The 22,975-nt window shown below is 39.5% G+C and overlaps 1 protein-coding gene across 2 annotated transcripts in view; it reads right to left on the bottom strand.

Moving 5' to 3' along the window:
• Positions 1 to 253: 253 nt before the first annotated feature.
• GSL10 (glucan synthase-like 10) overlaps positions 254 to 22,975 on the bottom strand; it is a 126,135-nt gene continuing 103,413 nt past the window's right edge. For both annotated transcript variants that reach the window (XM_089136988.1, XM_089136990.1), the window contains 16 exons: positions 20,096 to 20,215; positions 19,367 to 19,482; positions 19,190 to 19,273; positions 18,980 to 19,092; positions 18,637 to 18,689; positions 18,320 to 18,496; positions 14,698 to 14,745; positions 13,974 to 14,132; positions 10,485 to 10,598; positions 10,309 to 10,397; positions 10,023 to 10,175; positions 9,601 to 9,703; positions 5,336 to 5,455; positions 4,240 to 4,290; positions 3,953 to 4,135; positions 254 to 652 (listed from right to left, as the gene is read on the bottom strand). In XM_089136988.1, coding sequence (XP_088993114.1) covers positions 416 to 652; positions 3,953 to 4,135; positions 4,240 to 4,290; positions 5,336 to 5,455; positions 9,601 to 9,703; positions 10,023 to 10,175; positions 10,309 to 10,397; positions 10,485 to 10,598; positions 13,974 to 14,132; positions 14,698 to 14,745; positions 18,320 to 18,496; positions 18,637 to 18,689; positions 18,980 to 19,092; positions 19,190 to 19,273; positions 19,367 to 19,482; positions 20,096 to 20,215 — 1,920 coding nt within the window. In that variant the 3' untranslated portion in view covers positions 254 to 415. The remainder of the gene's footprint in view (positions 653 to 3,952; positions 4,136 to 4,239; positions 4,291 to 5,335; positions 5,456 to 9,600; positions 9,704 to 10,022; positions 10,176 to 10,308; positions 10,398 to 10,484; positions 10,599 to 13,973; positions 14,133 to 14,697; positions 14,746 to 18,319; positions 18,497 to 18,636; positions 18,690 to 18,979; positions 19,093 to 19,189; positions 19,274 to 19,366; positions 19,483 to 20,095; positions 20,216 to 22,975) is intronic.

Raw genomic sequence — 22,975 nt, 5'->3', positions numbered from 1 at the left:
TCCAAACGAGAGAAATTAGATGATTTAGATGACGAAAACTAATCCCAACTGCTGCAGAACACGTACCCGAGCCTGATTCCCCCATGCTTCCACCACTTCTGACGCTTCCTTTGCCCTCCGATACAGGGTTTCCAATGGTTGAAACTGATACCAATGCGGAAACCTCTCCCATTGTTAATTGGCTTATATAGTTGGTTCATTAAAACAAACGGTGAAAGTCATACCTACTTGCATTTAGTACAAGAAATTTGAATAAATCCAATCATCAGTTCCAGATTTTTACATTAATGACCAACATGTTTCAGAAAGCATCTACAAAGCTGAATTAAATGAGAAAAAACAGCAGAGCCATCACAAGTGACCTCGGTAAAGGCTTTTCATACATACAAGGAGACTACAAGATTTGAAGCTATAACTACAGCCCTGTATTTGGGTTGTTACCAGCAAGGATGAGAGAGATCTCCAACCCTCGGCTGAATGCTTGATTGAACATCAGTCGGGTCTGGAATGTTGACACAAAAGGCAACCATGAGAAGATAGCAACGGGGATGAAAATGACCATCCCCATTCCTGCGTCATAAAGCCGTGCAATAGAACGAATCGATTTCCAGAGTCCAAGCTGCTTCATCAAAGGCTTACAAGCAACAGCAATCTGAAATTTATGCAACATCATATGTTAACAGTGACAAATCAAAGATAATGACAACCCAGAAAGAAAATACATATGACTAGCATATGCAAACGGCAAGAATTGATGAAAATTGCAGTGTTCAATGCTACAAGCTCCAGGATGGGCAGCTCGCACTGACCCCATGGCATCTCACCAGGAACCCAAATTTGATGAACACGCAGGCTCCCCTCTCTCCAATTACATATTGAAATTCAAACATCAAATTGCAGGGCCGCTGATACTCTGGAGCTTGTGGTATCAGCTGGTTTTTGGTGGCTAAAACAATAAACTAAACTGACAAACGACAGATGAAAGATGGAAAATAAAAAGAGAACGGAAAAAAGAGGGGGCCCCGCCGGGTTTTGGGCTCCGGAACCGGCCCCGGTAGAACCCCTTCGGATACTTTGCCGGTAAACCGGTGTAAAGTGATAAGCTTTTTCCTTTAAAAACAGAGATATCGTTCGCATAGCGGCGGTCGATAAATTATAATCAAGGTTTTGGATATCCTACGACCCATTGATTAAAGATACGAAAAGTGCGGCGGCCTTCTTGCGGAGGAGGAGGTAAAGAAAAAAAAAAAGAAATAAAAAAGGATAACCCCAGTCCCAAACACCCCCCTACAACCCATGAAAAGAAGAAAGGGAGGAAAAAAAAAAAAAAAGAAAAGAAAAGGGAAAAGAAAAAGAAAAAAAAAAAAAAAATTAACAGTCCGTTAAGAACCGACTGTAAAATGATAATGCGGTAAATAACTTAAACTTGAAATGACACTAATACCCTTTATTGATTAAACCCTATCGTCTAGATTGCCTGTCTTCCCCATATTTAACCCTTAGCCGTCTCTCTACAAAAAAGAGCACCAGCAACACCTAGTGGAGAGGATAACAAGACTACCAGGTCTTGAAAGTACATTTGGATAGGTAGGGTGGGTAGGTCTCATTTAAAAAGGCAGATTTGATATAGAAAGGTACATGGATAGATAGATTAAAAATAAATCCAGTGAGCAAAAGAGGGTTATTTCCATAGCTTTGAAATGGAATAGTGTGAAATTGAAATGTGGGGCACAAGCAATGCAGAGTGAGGTATTGTGTAAAGTGAATTTTTAGCTTTCTAGACTGATAAAATGGCTGCCATGTAGATTTTGAATTGAAATTGACAAGTGAAATGAGAACCAACAATAATCAAATAACACAAAATTCTCCGCTACCCCAGCAAACCACTGAGCCATTCTGTGAAGTGGCATAGCTATATTTGAATCCCAATGTGAGTGAACCTAGAAAAAATTCCCCAGAACTTTTGAGTTGGACAGAATCAGTACTTCCTTACAGATGAGAAATCCAGTAATATTCAAACCACAAACATATCCAACAGCAACTAAACTGTCCATGATGATATTCCCAGACTGTTTTTGAATCTCAGAAGCAATTTCACTATTAGTACCTTAAAATCAAACTCTTCTCTTGCTACATAAGAGTCCCTCTCCCTGATGCAATAGAAATCCATCAATGTCGATCAAAACATCCTACTTGAGGTGCATACACACTAACTACATTTACAGTCTCTTCTCCAACATACGCTTGATGGACACATCCTCATAGCCAAATCTTTCGACATCCACCACATCATTCTTTAAATCATTATCCACTACTATGCCCACTCTACTTCAATTACTTTATACCCAGTGTACCACAGCTTGAAGTCATCCAACTCTTACAGCCTTTTTACCCATCTATATAAATCCTTCTCTCATAATATCTATCAATTCTAGGCTTTAACCTGTTAAAGTACCTTCTGATTTTCAAAAATATGCACTGCAAGCTGCTGTCATTGTTATCCCTTGCAAGAGTTAAAAGTGTGACCTAAACTCTGGTGGGAATGGTATATGTATCAAATCGACTCCTTGATGGTGGAAAGCATAAAAGTTCAAATGGAAGTCCCTAGAATCTGGTTGAATATCCTTCTTTCGAGCTTTTAGTTCTACTTCAAACTATTATCAAATTGATCAAGTAACAAGCTGCTGCCAAGGATTTCCTGCAATTACTATTGACAATCCCCAGCCCCTACCCCCAGTTCTTCTATCGTTCCAAAGCCCTAAAATCCCCATTACTATCCTTCTAAATCTGTAAAACTGCAATTTACTTGCATCCAGCCATCAAAACCTCTCCATATTGTGGTCAAACAAAAATAAAGTTTGGGTAAGGAAATTAAAAAAGGTCACGTCTATCTCACAGTATGATCTGGTCATCGATAATCTTTTGCAGATTTTAGAGGTTCGAGATTGATTTTGCATTATGTTTGTGTTGGGACTAGAATAAGCTGAATCTGGATGGGCTCTAGGTAGCATAAACTGGTCTGACTTAGGCCAGGCTAGGTCTTTTGGCTTAATACTTGAAACTCTACGCAGGGCCTTCCAAGAGCCTCAAAGCTTTTGACATGCACCTCGCATGGGCCTCCTCATTACTACATTATGAGCTGCCAGACTAGTCCATAAAATGAAAGGAACAAATCCCCAGGATTGAAGATGATTAGCTGTAGACATATACCCCAAGTATCTCAAATTCTCACTCAAAAGTAACCACAGTCAAACCAAGTTGGAGGATCTGATGCATATGACTAAAGGCAACCCATTATCCAATTGAATCTCTGTAATTTGGCTTAAATATATGAAATGTTATACAGTCCAAACAAGTTTGCAGAAAAGGAGTTCAAACTCTTCCAATGCTATCAAAGGGAGTACAAAATCAAAAGGCTATACTCTGAAGGGCCAGAAGGGGAAAAAGGAACAGTGGCAAGGGTAAGGGGAAAGAGTTGCACGATCTATACTCAAAATTCTCCTCGATTCATTGCGTCTTGTTGGGTTAAAGGCATGCATTCAAAGAAGAAAATACCAATCTCCTAATTGGAATGTAAAACTGAAAACAACTACTTGCAATCCAAATTTTAACTTAATTCCTATGTCAGTAACAAATAAAAGACTGAAAGAATAACTACCAAAATAAAGCACTAAATAAAGAAACTAATTCTAACTATTGTTGGATCAAGAACCACTAGACCAGTTCTTTTTGGATTTAAGTCACCAGAGCCCATCATGCCAGCCAAACCAGCTAAGTGATACTGCTTGAATTGCAGAAGATGTCAATTGACAAGGCCATATGCAATTCAAAAGATGTCTGCTTGGTTTTTCTAAAAACATAGAACCATGATCATTCATCTCAGAACTAGCTACCAATAGAGGGAGAGTAACCAGGGAAAAACAAACATAACTGAAAGGACTGGGCAACTTACAGAAAGAAGTCCCCACCCAGTGGGTAAGAATGCTAGGATGCATGCAAATATATCTGGAACAGATAAATCTGAAAATATAACTGCAACTGCCAAACCAGCAAGTGCTAGCATGAAGGAGAGGCTCTGGATGAAGCGTAACACAAGCTGAAAATTGACAGAGATCTTTTGGCTGAAGGTGAACACCTAATATGCCAAAAACACAAAATACAATGTCACTAAAAAGAAAGACAAGAGTCATTTGTTCAGGCATGGAATCTCTTTTACTGGTTCCATAGTCATGTATGCACCTTAAAAAGAATTACCACCACAGCCAGCACAGCCCATGATAAGCCATAAACCTGCAAGTATAGCAAAATTTTTATAAGACTGACTGCCTGTAGAATTCTACTTCATGTTACACACTTTTGATGCAGCACAACCAGCTACTATTCATGCTACAGTAAGATAAACAATAACCTAGGATATTATTCTTCTATTTGGTAGGCCCAGAGTTCAGCTTGCAAGGAAATAAAAATAGGAGATGCTGTTCCGCATAGGAGTTCTAAAAATAATGTAGGATTTTAGAATTTATTTATTGGATAATTATGTATGTATAAGTTTAGTTTGGGTAGGTTACCTAGAAACAATTTTAGTGTAATTTAAATTGTCAAGAGTCCTGGTTTGGAAGGCTTTTTTTTACTATTTAAATGCTTGTACTCAACTCAGTGAAGAAGATTAAACATATGAATTAAAGATAAAGAGTATTTTTATGTGCACTTGCACCCCCTTCATAGGATACTCCCTTGAAGAAGACTATTCAAGTCTGATTCTAGTCCTAGTTATGCATGCTCGATACAGCACCTTGATAACTATTATCTAGTAACTAGGGAGGATTTATAGTGGATATCCCAGGACTTAATATCTAAAACTTGTAATAAGTAATATTTTATGAGAACTAATGGTACTCATATCATATGAAAATTTCTGAATTATGACTTGGTAGAAGAAAAAAGAAAGAGTAAGTGTCAAAGAGTCACATAAGGGTTTGCATGGAAGCAAAATCCAACTGTGTGCTTGACAAGGTAATTACTCATTTTGGAAAACCAGCCAAGGCACATGACACAGTAGGTCCTCATATTATACAATAATGGAACTGCTTGAGAACACACTGCACTATTTAAATTTTCATTTTAAGACACAGAAATCAATGACAAAAAGGCATGCACAAAAACACAAGAATTGCAAGGGCCTGCACTTTAATTCCAATGATTAATTCTTGCATGAATAAAATAGAGTTGATCATTGATCTATGATCTATCTTAATACATAACCAAAGATCCAATGAGAAAGGTGGTCTGGAAAAATGTTACACTTTGGAAGACCATCAAGGTAAAGAGTTTGTACCATCAAGGAAGTACTTGATCCCGATGCCTGCAGCTTGTAAACTATGCCATACTGGAAAATGAAAAACCTCAAGCTCAATATAATCTCAATTATCCTCCCCTCGAGTGTCCGGATATGTGACTGCATGTCATGGTGAGTACCCATTAAAACTAATTGCCATAGAAATACTACAAAGTTCTAAATCATGACAAATAAACAGAACTATTGCTCAATACAAGGAATTTTATCTTGGTTGTAAAACCCAAAGTAAACAGGAAAAGTAACTGAAATGCTTTTCCACAATTGAAAATGTTACAAAAAGAAAGAATAAATATATGCATTAGAATAAAGTTCCAGGTACAGCAGCACCAAAATAAATATAAAAAGTAAAACAAAATTACAGCAGCACCAAAATAAATTAAAAAAATAAAACAAAATGAAACAACTCCCCTTGCCTGCTTCCTTTTTCTCTCTCCGGACAAGAACTCACCAAGACCTCGGATAACTTTGGTTTTTCTCTGTACCAACAATAAGATGGATCTCAAGACTAAGAGTGCAGAAACTCGACCAAGACACCGATATCTCAGTAGGAAACCATGGCACACAAACATTTGTGTAAGCCAGAAAGCAAGATATAAACCTACTAATTCTATGAAGACATGAGGACATGCTTATCAGTGCCTAGTATCATTTAAGTAAATGGTTCGGTATCTGCATGTTATTTATTAGGATATTATTCCTATATAAGCAAATACTTCCTATATGAAACCAATAAAAATGGTTTTTCAAGTTCTTAAAAAAGAAAGAAAGAAAACATGACTAAAATTTTCAACTTTTTTATGTCATGGTTTTTTGTCAAATTTAAACATTTCATAAATCTTAACATGGTAAAACAAAACAAAATACCATAAGTGGTAAAATACTAATTTGCTTTGATTTATAAAAATGATTCAACAACAACAACAAGAAGAAGCCTTTTTGCAACTTAGTTGAACACAATGGGGTCGGCTACATGGATCCCGCCATTCGATCAGCTCTGTTTCTGCATGCAAGGCTTAGTTGAATAGATCTTTGAGGTCCTGTATATCTGTCACACCTCAGGCAACCTGTATATCATACTTTAGACAAACCCTGAATCAAGTCATGCTCTGTAACTTGCTTTCCTGAGTCCTATCCTAGAGGCCAAAGAGTCAAATTGCTGAATGTAGTCGGCAACTGACATGGTACCCTGTTATTGCTCCTGCAAACTGGTTTTGTAGTGCTTTGGTAGGCATTTCTCTGTCAGTTACCTTCTCATCTTGTTCTAAGTGGTAAGCTCTCTAACCTCATAGTACAGTTCTCTCTCCATAGTGTTCCACCATTCCCTAGCAGCCCCAACAAATTTGGTCTCAGCTAGTCTCATCTTTCTATCCTCTGATAGGTCATACCAATCGAAATAATCATCTAGGGCATCTCTCCATTCACAAAAGACTTTTTTTTTTTTTCGGGGGGGGAAGGGGTGTCGAGGGATCCCTTAAATTCTTTTAATTCAAGCTTTACCTTATGATGGTCAGCTCTGCTTATATGGTTCGGGTCCCCATTGAAATAGGAACGAGTATGCTCCTCTAAGGTGAGGGGTGTCTGCTGGTGGCTTCTTTCATGGGGTGGTCTCTCCACTATGTCAAACCTATAATAGAAAAGATTGTTATACCTGAATTCCCGAGTATAACCATTCTTATCCCAGCCCTCTCTATATGCTCCAACTAGTATATCATCCCTGTGTATATGTGGCTCACTGGTCTCTCTACGACAGGGTAATAAAATCTGGGATTGAACTCTTGGGGTGGGGAGAGGAGTGTGTTCTTCTTTGCGTGGCTATTCTAGATGAGCCACTCTATTGGTCAAGCCCTATACTTGTGTTGCAAGGCCTTGTAGTTGATCTAGCATCAGTCTGGGTCTTTTGTATGTTCACAAGTTGTTTAGCTACTGCTGATTCGTCCATAGCTCTGACACCAAATTGATGTGAAGCAAGATTCAGGGTTTGATTGATCGAGGAAAAGCCCTACGTCTAGGTCTACCCATAGGTTCCTCTTCAAGAGAATCAACAGTCTTCTAAAGTTTGTAATACCCTGCACTTGAAGGTAATAGCCTGCTTAATGGCATTGGTTCTAGGGTTTAAAAAGGGGTAGGGTTAGGTTCTGCTAGGGTATAGGGGCTAGGATTTTGCAATTCAAGCTTAAAAATTTTGCTGTCATGTTGAATTCAGATCTGAATCTTCACATTTAGGGTTTTGGATTTTAGGGTATTATGGGAATTAGGGTTTCTAGGGTTTGGATTGAGACTAGGGTTAGGCCGTGTGTTCAATAGGTGATATGGATGCTAATCCTAGAAGGGCTTAAAAGTTTGGATGAGGGATTAAGGAGATTTAAGATTTTCAGATTTTAGCATTAGGGTTTCTAATGAAGAAGATAAGTTACAGAAAATTCTAGGACTTAAGAGGGAAAAATTGGGGCTGAAACCTTAGGCTGAAGGTAGGGTATGGGGAAGGGAGTCTTTAAGTCCAAAAGGAGGTGGGTCTTGGTCAAAGGGTTAGAGAATCTAAGGTTAGAGGAAGAATAAGAAGGAAAGAGAAAGAGGGGGGGAGGTTAAGGGCTAGGACTAGTATTCTATAAGTGGGAATGGGAGGGGAATAGAGGCTGCCACAGGGCCTGGGGGGGGGGGGTTAAGGGAAGCTTGCGATGGTGGGGAAAGGGGTTGGGATGCTGATCTAGGGTTAGGGAGGGGTAAAGAAGGTCTGTGAAAGAGAGGTAGAAGAGGGAAGGGGATGGGTTTGAAGGGTGGGGGCTTGTACTTTCTTGGGGATGCAAAGTTCCAGGGTTCTTCAAAATTCTGCGGAAAACTCTCTTCTAAAGCTGCTGCAAGTCCCCATTAGGGAACCCACAACACCACCACTAGCTCCTCCAACTCTCAATCAATTTTATTGCTCATAAACTCTGCTTATTACAACATCATGAGGCTTATTTATTGCCTTTTGACGGAACTGACACTAGGGAGTAATTTAGAAGACAATTCATGCTGAAACTCCTATTTGACCAAGGACCTTTACTCACAAGAATCCTTCATATCTCACTCTAGAAGAGTCCAAATTGACTTCTAAGAGCAGATATAGAATCCTTTCAAGAAGTAGAACAATATCTAATTCTAGAGTCCAAATTGACTTCTAAGAGCAGATATAGAATCCTTGCAAGAAGTACAACAAACCCAGAGGACTCCTTGACAAGTCAGGAATCCCAACCTAACAAGGAATCTTCAACAACTTACCAAATATGGACTCAAACTCAAAAGACAAAAGTAGATTTAGGGCCCCACAAACATATTAGAACCAACTAAACCTCAAGTAGACTGAACCAAAATAGTCCAAAGTTACCAAAATACCCCTGCCGGTACCAGAAGGCCGTAGGTTTTGGGGAAGCAACCCTAGGCCCTATTTCAGCCCCCGATCTGGATCAGCATCAATCTTCTAGATACAGTAATATATGGCAGGCTGCACTTTAGTGAACTTGTTTAGCTGTTTGCAGGAACTGCCCACTCACACCAACACCATATGGGATATCAGGACAGCTCACAATGAGAGATGGCTTTTCCAGCAAGGCTTTAGACATTTCATCTAGCACTTCTGTAGAAAAGTGTACCCTTTGACTGGGAGTTACTTTGGTTAGGAGTTTTTTCACATTATTCTCTGATGGAGCCAGCAAACTAGTTTTGAGTGGTTATCTTACATTTGGATAGAGAAGAATTTTCATAGACAAACTTCCAACTCTTCTTTGATATTCGTCCAAGATTCGGTTGTTTCAACATGGTCCCTTTTTAGATACCACACTGGATAGACATATTGTAAGTGCCTGGGGTCTTGAAATTTCCAGGTTTTCAGGTTCCTAACCCATTCTTGTGGGTTTGTTTCCCTTTTATAGTCTCTTTCCAATCCACCGCCCCCCTTTTTGGGAATTTTTGTAATGAAATTATTTCTCACAGAAAAAAAAAATTCTAAAATTTTCCTGGTATGCTGGACTAGTCCCACTAAGTCAAATTAATTGGACAAAATACCATGCTATTCTCGTTTTAGGTTTTCAGGCTGTAACTTTATGAAGGTCAATGATTTAAATTATTTAATCCGCAGAAAGTGCTGTTCAAAGCCTAGTTTTTCTTACGTCTCACAACAAAAACTAGCAAAATAGAATATTGCATTACATAACATCCACATTGGTAATAGTATACAGGGGGCTAAAGAAAAAGCAGACACAGCATACCAGTTCCTCATCCCACCAAGCTTCCCAGCTTTCCTCTCCCTTGACTCCAATACCACCTCTATAGAAGAGCCAGTTGGTCCAGTCTCTGAAATCCTCCACTATCCTGAAGCCAGTGGACACTCATTAACCTTACTTGAATTTCAAAACAAGACATAATGAATTCAATAATCAACCCCAGATCTGGATCCTCTCTAGCTCCCTGCCCATCCCAACTCCTCCAAACCTCATACAAGCAAGGTGGACCCCACACTGCAGGGGCAGGGCTGTCACTTAACCCTGTCTATGAGATGTTGGGGGGACCTGGGATGTGCAGGGAGTTGGAGAGGATCCTCACCAACCCCACCCCACCCCACCCACTTCACCCCCCCCCAAAAAAAAGAAAAGAAAAAAAAAAAAAAAAGGAAAGAGGAAAATTTTCTTACTTCTGCCACTCAAAACCTGATGGATTGAATAGGTAAGGAGCAAAAAGCCAAGAAAGTGCCATGAACCAACTGCTAATAGTGAGAAGGATGTATGCCAGGCCTTTGTTATAGCCATATGCAAGGTAAATTACCAACAAAAGCACAACCTCCAACCTACAAAAATTAGAATAGTAAATATTAAAAGAATTTGTTGTCACCCCAGTTGTAACCATAAAAAATATGAAACGAAAATAGCTCTAACTCTAAGATATGTACTAATACACCAGGGTGGCAGGAGGCTACAAACCCTTTAACAAAATGACTACGAGAGTAGAGTCTGTAGTTCTCGGAAAATTTTATATGGCGGACCACAAACCCTCTACCTGTTGCATGGTACTGTTGAGAGAGAACATGGAAATGAGAAAATTGTTATTTTTCATCCTTTTTAATTAAAACGATATAGGAAGAGATGGGAAAACTTGCCTTTGCACCGCCGTGGAGAATAGTTCGACCAAAATAATGTGTTCTTGTGCCAAGAGAAAAAGTGAAAAAAACGGAACAAAGTTGAAGCTGCATTGTGATAAAGCTAACAACAGCCTGCAGTACCATAAGTTGAAGACTCAGTTGGCATAGCAAAAGTTAACAGAGTTATATGACATTAATAAAACTCCTTGATTGAAGAGGTCACAGCAATATATTGCACTCAGTACTCATATAAGGAGGACCTCCAGAGATGGGAGTCATGAAGAAAACAGAATGCTACCAATGCATAATTGGACTTCCTAAAGCAATCAACCTCAATGAATTATGCAAAAAGAATTTCAAGATAGAAAATAATATAAACTGAATTCATAAGCAATGCTTGTCTAATCAAGGTATTATTTTGAATAAATAAATTCATTAACCAAAGGACAAAAAGGGGATGGGGAGCAAGGCAATTGCCAAAAAAAGAAAAAAAAAGAAAAAGAAAAAAGAAAAAGCAAGGTTCTGCAAAAAGGAGGTCTCAATCAAAAGCCACCCATGAAGGGTGAAATGAACTGTACATTACAAGGAAAAGAAACTTAAAACTGACAAAGCAAAGCACCATCCAGTATTATTCAACTTATTTGATGCACAAACAGCATGTAAGAACCCTCACAGATTGACATCCATGAGATCAATAGATGATGCAATCAGAATACATGCATCACGACTTGAGAAATATTTATTTTTCATGTTAGAGAAAGAAGTCAGACTCTGTCCTCAAGGGGGCCATTGTCAGATTATGGCATCACTGTGATATGATTGTTAGACTCCTACCACACAATCCATCATTAATTTCACGGTATCTTTCTAGAAATCTTTTAAGTGAAAAATAGATTTCATCATCAACTTTGCTGGCATAAAACCAAGTTCTCTTGAAATAATAGTTTCCTCTCCCATACAAGTTTCACTGACCTCTCCCATAGTTTTATGCCCCTATAACTATCAGCTCTGAATATCCTCCTTATCGTTGATCGTTATAGATAAGGACTGCAATTCTTAACCGCCACTCATCTAGCATTTTGTGTGTCATAATACCAAAACAAGAATGGTTAGACAAGATGAACCACACAATTCAATGCTCTTCCCCATTTCCATAGCCTCAATTAAATGATGGCCAAATTAACCAAGATCTTGTGAAAAACCAACTCAAAGGAGAAAATAGTAGCCCCCCCCCCCCTTGCCGGCCAAAAATTTGGTTAGTCTCCCAGGGGTGAAAATAAATAAGTCTCCAAAGAGACCTCCCTTCGATGCCTATAACTCTAGGATTCGAATGGTATGTTTATAGGACATTCTAAAGCCAAAGGGATTACTTTATAGTCAAAACAAGGTTCAGAGGAAAAGTTGTGCAGGGTGGGCTTCATTTAGGGTAGGAGTCCTCAATCTAGGGATCCTGTAATTGGATTGACCTGTAACTTGGAGGGAACATAGGTGATGATGTAGGGGAATGATCCCTAAGATTTCGTGCTGTCCAACTGGGTAAACTGGCTTAAATCTAAATACCTCATTTTAAGGCTTAGGGAGTGCAAAAGCTCAAGAAAATATCTGTAGATTTGCGGGACAGAATGGGGTCAAACTAGGATCAAACCTAAGGGATTATTAGGGCAGGATATGGATTAAATCTTGGACAAAATTGATGGCTAGAACAGAAGTTATGGAGTTCTTGAAGCTGTGGGGAATAGGGTTCAGCTAGGATTTCTAGGCTTGGATCAAACAGAACGAAGGGGGAAAGAAGAATGCAAGAGGCTTGTATTATACTAGCCTTGTTGTTAATCAGTGGATAAAGTGCTAACTGCTAATGGAGATGACAGGCCAAATCCCAACCTAACACAGATTCTTGGACTTTAACCACCAAGATGCCAACCACCTAGAAGGCTAAGGCTTGAAAAACTTAGGATTCCAGGGCGGGATTTCAAACACCACCAGCAGTCCAGGGCTTTTAATTACCTACCTTCAACAAGGGAACAAGAAACTCAAGCCAAACCTGTAAACCTAGGACTCTTACTAAGGACATGACTCAGAGACTCGAAACAATAAATTAAAACAGAAAAGTAAATAACTGTAAAGACTATTTTTCCCTTTGACTTAAAATGGCAAGAATTATATGACTACCACCCTTAACCGAAAATTAAAGCTACTAAAGAAAAACCAAGTATAGAATATGTCCATCACTAAGACTAATGCTGTGCAACAAGCTGCATTATTGAGCAGCAACCTCATGAACATTGTTTGGTGCTGGATCTACCTCAAGTATTGTAGTATCAAGGTGAGCAATGCAGTCTTTTGGAGCCCTAATCTATACTTTCTTTTATTCGAGATGTCATTTTGTGTATTCATTGTGGATTGTCCAGTGGAGCCCTTGGGATTGTACCTGCCTGTGGTTCCATTAAAGTCTGTCACAATTTAGTGGATTTCACCAGCCCTCAAGGGGAATGCTATACACCACTCTCCACCCTCTCCACCACACATTCAGGTGGGGAACACCTTTGAAACTTGACAAGGTGGATCTCCCCTGTAAGTATGGTTGGAGGAAGGAGAGGGGGGTGGGGGGATTAGTGTATTACACTACCTCTTGGGGAGCTAAACTTGACTCCAATCTGGTTTGGTTTAAGAGGTGCATCCCCAGCCCTAACTTCACTGCCTAGAAGTCTTCTCCTGCTGCCTCCATATGCAGACCTTTCTCATTGAGTGCCATAGTTCAGTTGCCCCCTACCTGCAGCTTCTTTTGGGATGTGAAGATGTAGAGCAGCTCTACTTCAACTGCCCGTTTCCTTCATTATATAGAGAGGCATGCTATCTAAATGGTGCCATATGAGAAGAAGAGTGCTTCTGATAGAGAGTGGATTGGGCCCTTTGTATGGAAATCTTGTTATGATGCAGCCAGTAGATTCACCAATAGTAGATTCACAATTGGTGAATCTATTTATCAAATCTGGCTGGAGTGCAACCTTTGTATATGAACCTACAAGTGTAGATCATTTCAGCCAAGTTGGGATTGTTTCTTTGATGTAAAAGCCAAGCTTGATCCAGCCCCCCCACGTGCATTGACTGCGTACTCCCCTAGAATAGGAATCTCTCTCTCTCTCTCTCTCTCTTTCTTTTTTCATGTGTGTATCTCTCCCTTTCCTTTTGGAGGCTTTTGTTTTTCTCTTCTTTAGTAATGAATTCTTCATCCACCCCCTCCCACACCAAAACAAAATAAGCCCCTCAGAGTTGGATCATAGTAGCAACTTAAATCTATCAAGGGATTTTACAACATTACTTGCAAATATGTCAGCTGTCCACATGCCTGTTCATCTGTAAATTGTATGTGTCCGCAAATATTAATGGTAGTAACATACAAAATGTAACAGGAAAGTCTATGATAAAATAGTAAAACAACAAACACCACCACCAATAAGCCTTTGAAAAAATAGAACAAAGTTTAACCATAGTAGTAAAAAAATATACCCTCAGAAACCCCTGTTCCAAGATGAAACCTAGAATCATTGGCACCGCAGTGAAGACTCCAATTTGGAGGAGGAACTGTGTATTAAGAGCAGCACTGAGTGCAGTATTCCCTGTTAAATTAGCCCTAAAATCGATCTGTTCGCCAATTCCAGACAGTGCCTAAAAGAGAATGTGACAATGTTAATGGGGAAAAAAATTTCAATGATGTCTCGTTCTCATGTAAGAGGACACAATGAAAATGCTGAAGATACTTCAGCCCCCTTTCCCATTTTGTCAGTGAACATAAAAGAGGGACAGATGATTGGAGGGCAGGGTGCATAAAGTTGCTGTACTTTTAACAAGCAATTACCTCCCATCCACACAGATCTTTTGGTAGAGAGAAAAGCATGGTAATATCATAAATAGGGAAAGGTGTATAGGTCAAAATACTGAAGCCTTTGTCATTTCCATGTTAGCCGAAAGAAAGAAAGAAAGAAAGTAAAGGCCTGGCAGATGGATAAAGTAATGGAACTTCCACGAATTAGCGGTTACAGGTTTTGTTAAGGGCAAAATACTCCTTGAAAAAAAAAGGATTAGAAAGGCCCACCTCAGTTGCTGAGTTTTTAGTGTCAATATACCCAAAAAAGTGGGAAAGGTAATTTTTATTCCCTTTTTTTTTTTTTTTTTTTTTTTTTGGGGGGGGGGGGGGGCAGGGTCCATGTAAATAGAAGAAATTTTAACATACCAGATATGCTTTCCCGTATAGGAACACGTATACAGTCAGCACTGTAAGCTGCACAAACATTTGCAAAAGAAACATGTATTCAATTTATGTGCATGAACCATCATATGAAACACTCTTGTTTGAAAAGAAAAATTTACAAAAATTGCATGTGCCGCTGTTCTCTGGTGGCCAGAGAACATACAAAAGTCTGCGGTCCATCTGTAAAATGAGAACAGAATAGAAGCTCATGGTCTGAACTACCATGTCCTCCAACTTGTTTACAAGCTGACACAATGCATCAGATGGTGCTCATAATATCCTGAACCTGGACGACAGCAAAGATCCTCACCTCTGACAGATAAATCAATGCAGCATTCTTCAGATTGGGAGAAGACTGTTATAAAAGCCTCAAATTATGCTCAATTAAAACTCCACATGAAGGTATGGGTCTCAATTTGGCCTGGGGTACAGCTCATACTAGAATTCAAGCTTCACTTTGATCCGCCATTGTATTATATAGTTCAATTAACGAAAAATGCGAGCACAAGTCAATGAGGGAACTTGAAAGAGTAATCTGGCTGTGTATTGCTGATCCACTTGGAGCAAATGCGGCCCATGTTTTAGCAAGGCTTTGGTGAATCACTGGCTATGAATTGTGTTCATGATATCTCCTACTGCTTCAGTAGTAGTAACTTAATGATCACCTATAGCACAAAATGAAGATCGTTACCTGCGAGGAAGAAGCCTCTCTGGAAGTAGAGATTATCCCCTGGGCTTAATGGCCTCCCTTGAACCCTCCAACTCCCCCTCTGATCCCTCTGAGGAACCGCTGTCCCCATCCTTCAACCCTGACCCACCCCTTCCACCTCTCCCCCTAAGCCCTGGACTTCCCTTTTCACCTCCTCAAACCTCAAGCTCCACCATAAATGACTTTAACCTCTCTTTCATCCCCACTGCTCCTTCAAAGACTACCCCTGTTGCTCATTGCCCTGCCTCTGCTACCAAGGAGGGCATCCTTCTTTGGCAATCTGCCATTGTGGGACAGTTTCTTGGCCCTCCTCCCCCTATAGGCATCGTTAAAACTTCCCTATCCAAGCAATGAAAGTTTTTGACTCTTTAGACTTCTTCGTTCTTGACACTGGCTTCTTTGTCTTCAATTTGCATTCCTCTGAATGGAAAGCTTGTGCTCATGAGGGTTCCCCTTGGTTTGTCGGAAAATCCCCTATTTTCCTCCGGCCTCGGTACCCCTCAATGCCCCTCCACAAGGTCGACTTCAACACAATTCCCCTGTGGATAAATCTCCCCAATCTCCCTCTAGAATTATGGAACACTGAGTGCCTTAGTCGCATTGAATTTGTCATCGGAAGACCTCTCCGCTCTGACCATAAAACTTTGAACTTCAAAAGACTATCCTATGCTCGCATCTATGTCAAAGTGTCTGCTGCTCACCCTCTCCAATCCTCCATCTCCATAGTTGATGATAATGGTCTCAACTATAGTCAAGTCATCGTCTATGATTGGGTTCCTTCCAAATGCATTGCTTGTCGGAGATTTGGCCACGAACTCCTGCTCTTCCGCTACCCTGAATGCTCCGTCGACATCAACCGTCAAAAGAATTTATGCCGATTCCTGATAGCTCCATTATCAACAGCTTAGAAAATTGCTCAATTAAAACCTCTCGAACCACTGCTGTCGAGGGCCCTGAAGAGGCTATCGCCACCATCATCGTGGTTCAAGACCAAGCAAGTACTACTGCTGCTCATGTCCTAGACAAAGCCACTACCGTCTCAGCTGCTCAAGTCCCTTTTCCCCCTATTGGGTTTAGGGAAATTACCTCTGCTCCAATTAGAGAAAACTCTCACGTTAAGCCCTCTGAAACTCCAGCCCCTTCACCCTTATCTTTAGCTTCCCAAATCACAACCATCATCAAGCAACCTGCCCCTTCTTCTTCCACTGAAGTGTCGCTTGACTCTCACTCGCCGTTGGTAGCCTGCACTTACCGGAGATGTAGAACCAGGCCAAAGCTTACTCAAACAGAGATAACTCTTTGCACAGTTCCCCAAGCTGAAAAGTCCTTTGTGGATCTCTGCCATTTCACTACTGCCGAAGACTCTGCTACCCCTGTCGAAGCTTGGGGTCCTGCTTTTTTCACAAATACTGAGGGCCCTTCTTCCATTATGGGAAACCTCCAAGAGTCGTCGCTTCTATCCCCTAGTCCTCGACCTGCACCTTTCCTCTTCCATGAAACTCTAACAGCTGAAACCTATGTCTCTCCATCTCCACCTCTCCTTCTTCCCATTTCGGTGAATGATTCTTTGAAAGATGATATCACCGACTCCCCTTATACCCCTCCTCTCTCCTCCCACGATCAATTCATCCTGCCCATTTTACCCTCTTAAGTGCTCCTTATTGGCCCCATGGCCCATAGGCCTAAGCCCTTCAATCCAAGCTCCGCTCAAAACTCGCCTAAGTGCTCCTTATTGGGCCCCATGGCCCATGGGTCTAAGCCCTTCAATCCAAGCTCCACTTGTGACTCAATCCCTACCGAGCTCAATTCGGATCCTCCTTTCTCCCCACCTACGCATGTCCTTGATCATGCTGAGTGTAGAAGGAGTAATCACCCTGCTAAGGGACACAACCCATTTGGAGTCGATTTCTTTGTTGATCTCAAGTCCTCTAAGAAAAAGAAGAACAAGAAAAAATTCACAAAATAGTTTCATTGGCCCCTGTTCGGCCCATCTTCTTTGGGTCCTCCCCATGTTGCATTGTCAATGCTCTTTAATCTTTACTTTATTTCTACTATGTTGTATGTGTGTCGTCGTTTTTCATACATTTATTTATTAATCCAAAAAACTTAATGATCACCTATAGCACTAGGTTGTTTTATTCTAACTCCACTTTTCAGTAAATTATTAGCCAAGAATTTGAATGTCCTCATTCTGCCAGTCCTTATAGATTGTTTCGCTTGGCTATATTTGATTTCATTCAAAAAAATTATTCTGTCACCCCTTCGAAGAGCCATAGGTTTTGGAATACCTTTTGGGATATCAATAGGATGCCAGCTGGAAAGAGGAGCCTGAATCTAAACAAATTTGTTTAATTGAACTTCCGTGTCACTTTAAGCATGCAGAAAGTGATAAAATCAAGTTCTTTTCCTGAGGCAGGTTTCTTTAATACACAAGATATGTCGATAGTTTTTTGAAGTTCATAACTTTGTTGATCTTCTAAAATGAAAACAACTCTGTTTTTAGTTTAGAGTAAAAGATCATCGTAACGATGAATCATAATATGTTCCAACTTTATCCGGTAGTACTGTGCCACCGTCTAATTGACCACCCAACGCATGAGCCATAAGAAGATGGGCCATGTGGTTTGGAGAACTCCAACACAGGGCTGGACCGAAAAGGTAAATCCATAAGACAGGAAAAGTACATAAAGGAAGGAAGTGGACGATTTGACCTAAATGGTAAAAGGGAAAAAAAGAAAAGAAAAATCACCAGGTGGCATGAGGCATCTAATCTTTCGGGTTGGAAGAAAAAGGGAGGGGGGGTTGGATGTAACAAGAATGAAAATCAACTCAGCCTTATCAGAACAAATTAACAGCCTAACATCCTATACTTTCTAGATAGAGCAAGTTGCATACCATTGTACAGAAGTAGAACCCAACAGTAGTAAAGTAGAATGACAGCATTCGGAAGAAATCAAATTGCTGCCCTAGTCTGTAAATGTCCCTGCTAAGAACTTGTTCGCCATTACCACCAGCTACTTTTCCTTCAAACAAAGCGATCTGATTGAGCCCAACATCTCGTCCTTTCCCTACCTGTAAGATTAACAAATGTTAATACCTAACAAAAATATAAAATAAAATGTTGATGCCTTTTCATTCTCCATCCTCCCCTCAGTGCCCCCCCCCCCGGCGCCAGAAAAAAAGTAAATTTAGCTCAGTAAACAGCATATAACCTGAATGTACTCATGGTGAGTTACGTTGCCTTGCCGCAAAGTTGTATTAAAGCCTGCAAGTTCATCATAAGCCAGATATACAAGAACAAAATTAAAGCATTTCCACACTAGCTCCAAATTATTGTAGGCCACTTAAATTTTCATAGTTTGAAATTAATGGATCCAATATGAAAACCAAGTAACAAAGATGATGAAAGCAATAGGAACCAGAATAATCAAATGAAGTTCAAAAGTCATGTGAAGGTTTAAGAAGAAAGATGTTAACATCTAACCAGAAAATGGTATTAGAATTCTAGGATCCAAGGGAAACAAAACTATCATGTGGTAACTTATCCATCCCAACCTGCATAAATATCTTCACTAATGTTAATAACACGTGAAGCCTTGCTGATGCCGCCTCTTGTTATGTGGAATATTCTATCAAAAACATCAGGATGGCCATAATGCATGCGAACCCTGTGTAATGATAATGTTTTCTCAGTTGATGAGTGGAATGTGAATATAAATAGGATGTGGTCAATAGGAATGTCAAATATGATGAACTTGGACTTACTTCAGAGGATTTGCCAAAACACGCTGACCCAAGGTCACAAAACTTGTTTCTTGGTTGGACATGAATGAAGCTAAAGAAGAAACACTGCATACGACCATAATTGAGCAGTCTTCAGTGGAAATAACATAAAATAAGAAAGATATACACTTACTGCATCTTGTAATAAGGGATAAATACCTTCCTGTAAAGACATGCTCTCTAACACCAAGAATAGTTGGAGGACGAAGACCATGATCAGCGTGGAACTCTTCAAGAAGATTTCTCATCTTCAATGCTTCCTCAAAATAATTATCCTAGAAAAGAGCATAAGATCAGGGAATTAAATACTGTTACATAATTACATTACTACTGAAACCCATCAATCAAGAAATACGCTTGTGGGCCAAAAAGATTTGTATCAGCCTCTAAAGTTGGGGACCTTTTTCTTGGCTGAGTCATATATTTAACAAGAACTCTCAAAAGGGGAGAGGAAAGGTGGAGAGCAAGAAAGACGAAGATTTTTTTTTTTTTTTTTGGGGCCCTGGGGCGGGGGGGGAGACTCAGCCAAGTGAGCGCAAGCTCACTGGTAGAGAAGGGAATTATCTAGACCACAGGTAACAACAATGGAGTCTGCAGCAACCGAAGATTCAATTTAATTTTCGACATTGATAAAATTTCATCGATAAAAATCACTAATACACATTTCATCAAAATGCATTTGTTAAAAGTAAACATTGTCAACAACTGGATCAGAAACTGAGAGAGACACAGAGGAATTAAGCATCAGAGGTACTACTATCATTAACCATGAAGAACATAAACAAGCCCAAAAAAATCAGAAAAATCTTTAGTGTCATCAATTATTAGAATAAAAATTTACAGAATGAAATCCCTGGCAGTATAAAATTAGATCCACAGATTCCTTACTTGATTCATATCAATAGTTTGAACTGCATTTCCACGTGTAAAAACAATAGCATGATTTTGGTTTTCAGGTTTGCCTTCACCAAGTTTTGGATTCCCAGGCAACTTTATGGAGTAAATTTCCTGGAAATGAAACAACATAATAACATTATAATTAAATATGCTTGGTTGAAGTCAAAAAAAACTATTTGTGCAGCAAAATATAATATAAATAGTCAATGAAGCCACAAGAAACAATCACAAGATTAGAAGAAACAACACAGACTGGCATATGATAATATTGATTGAAGAAAGGAACAATTGCAAAAATCAGAGCATGAAAGCACAATGATAACAGTTACAGAAACATAATTGTTAGAACAAGTGTTTAAAGGTCAAAAGAGAAAGATGTCCCATCTAGAAATTACTGTCTGGGATCCCTGGATGTTCGGTTGCTAATTCTGTTTCCTATTAGGACTCGTAGAGTCCTTGGCACCTCTTATATAGATATAAGGCTCAAAGCAGGTCATCATACCAATAGGAAGCCTTAATTGCTCTCCATTCTTCTTCTTCTTGTCCGTTCAGTCTCTAAAATACATGGTATCAGAGATGGACTATCGGAAACTGCACCTAAACTGCACCTAAGCTTTAATTCTCTCTCTCTCTCTCGCTCGCTTTCTCCCCAGTGGAAGGGACAGCACTCTATGCTGCGGCAAAATCATCTTTGAGCCCAGTTCACGGTTTGCATTAAGGAAATGGGTCTCCTTGGTGAACCCTTCCTTGTTGCAGCTTCGTGTCTTGTTTGTGGAGGACGTGTTCCCCCCTCAACTCATCCTCCCTATTTCAAAGATTTTGTTTCAATCTGAGTTGGATTATTGAGTTTGTTGGTGAACCCATTCCGTTTTTGGTTGGAATCATTTTCTCTCTTTTGTTCGGTTGAGGACAGAACATGTCTTCCTTTTGCAGCCTTTTTTTTTCTTCTTCCTTCTTCTTCTTCTTCTTCTTCTTCTTCTTCTTTATTAAAGAGCGGCATTTGATGGTTCTCCCCTTTGATTTGAAGATCAATCTTGCTAACCTTTTGAAGTTGGTTACCGGCTCAGTCTTTGTGTAATATATTTTTTTTCCCTTTTGGCTGCTACTTTGTTGGTTATGTTTTACTTGTTTATCTTTAATGGGAGAATCAAAGACTTTTATGTTTCATCCAAAAAAAGAAAATAATAATCGAAGACTTATGAATGAAATCATGTCCTCGTCTTCTCATCATCCTACTGAACAAAAATTAGAAGAGGCTGCCAATTTCACCAATGGAGGAATATTGTAAAACAGGTTCTCACTGGTCCTGCGAAGCAGTCTCACTAAATGAAGACTGCTATTGAGGATGACAAGTCATGTAAGAAAGTGGATGCCTGTATCTTTAGGCAGATGCTAAATCCTATGGAAAGACAAATCATTGACCAAGTAATACACACTGGCACTCTAAAAGAATTATGAGCTAATGAAATGTTTTGCATTCAGGATACAGTGGCCTTGTGTTTACGGACTATCACACGAGTCCTAACAGATTTATCAAAAGGGTTGTCCCATTGACCTAGTATTTAGCCAAATTCAAACTGACGTATGAGGAGTTAGAACTATTTACTTCCTATTTTATCTGATGTTACTCAAAGTGCAAAAGCACTTAGAGAAGCTTGCAGTTACGGAGTTCTTGGGAGGTCACCTGACAAAGAATTTGACTTTGTTGATTTATGAATTCTTGAAGGTGACAAGGTCCCATGTTGTCCGACACCTCTTCATGGGTTCGTTGTGTTTCTCATGAGATCACAGTGTTACTCGAATTGATAATTTAGCCCTGGTGTCTTTTACACCTAACCATGGTTCCATTGAACCCAAGGTTCAAGAGGTGGTCAGGGACATAGAGGTAACTCTGATAAACCATGGGAAAATAGTTTTAACACAATTTTGTTAAAATATCAGATATTTGGAACTTGACTCTGTTGAAACAAAAAGGACTTCCAAAACAAAAATGTACCAAACTTTTGGTTGATATTTTGATGATACTTTGACATTTAGGTTTTCCCAAATTTTGAAAAACTGAGGGCCTTAAGTGTAAACAAGATTCTTTTTCTACCTTTATTTTAAAGGATCTCAGTAAAAAAATTAAACCAGGACTCCTTTCCTCTCAATATTTCAACAGAAAACCTATCTAGGAACAAGGTTTAAGCAACATTTACCTAATTACCTCATTTACTCAACCTTTTCCTTCAATATAAGATGAACCATTTTAGTTCAAACTCCAAAGTAATTTTTATTAAATAAGTGATCAATACTAGTTCAATGGTGTTCAAATTAATCTCCGTTGAACACCATGGGGCTGATCTACGACTACAGAGTGTTGAATTTGCTTTTTCACGATATCTGTAAAAAACTGTAGGGTATATGTATCATATGATGATGAAATAAATATATGTTGGACACTAAGGGCCCACCTTCACCTCATAGAGACTATAAAGTGGGATCCAAACTATAGAAGTTTCTTCTTAGAGACTATGGCATGCGACTCATGTCTTATAAGCAGAGCACATAGACCTACAGTGGGTTGATCCAGGCTCCAATAGAAGTTTCCATTAGTCCATATGATGCAAACAAGATTCAGAGCCAAATTAGGGCTTAGGGAAGCTTCCCCAATCCCTATGGCCCTCTAGTACAAGCAGGGCTGGTTTGGTGATTTTCCTTTTTTTTGGTTGAGTCCACTTAGGTTTAGTTGGGTCCAGTATGTTTGTGGGACCCTAAATCTACTTTTGGTTTTGAATTTGAGTCCCTATTTGTCAATTATTAAAGAGTCATTGTTAGGTTAGGATTCCTAAGTTGTGGAGGAGTCTCTAGTTCTGTCCTACCTCTTGCTAG

Source organism: Hakea prostrata, chromosome 10, assembly GCF_041222555.1.
Source record: "Hakea prostrata isolate BN-2017 chromosome 10, UWA_Hpros_2, whole genome shotgun sequence".
Lineage (NCBI taxonomy): Eukaryota > Viridiplantae > Streptophyta > Magnoliopsida > Proteales > Proteaceae > Hakea > Hakea prostrata.
This window is presented reverse-complemented; position numbering and strand designations above follow the sequence as displayed.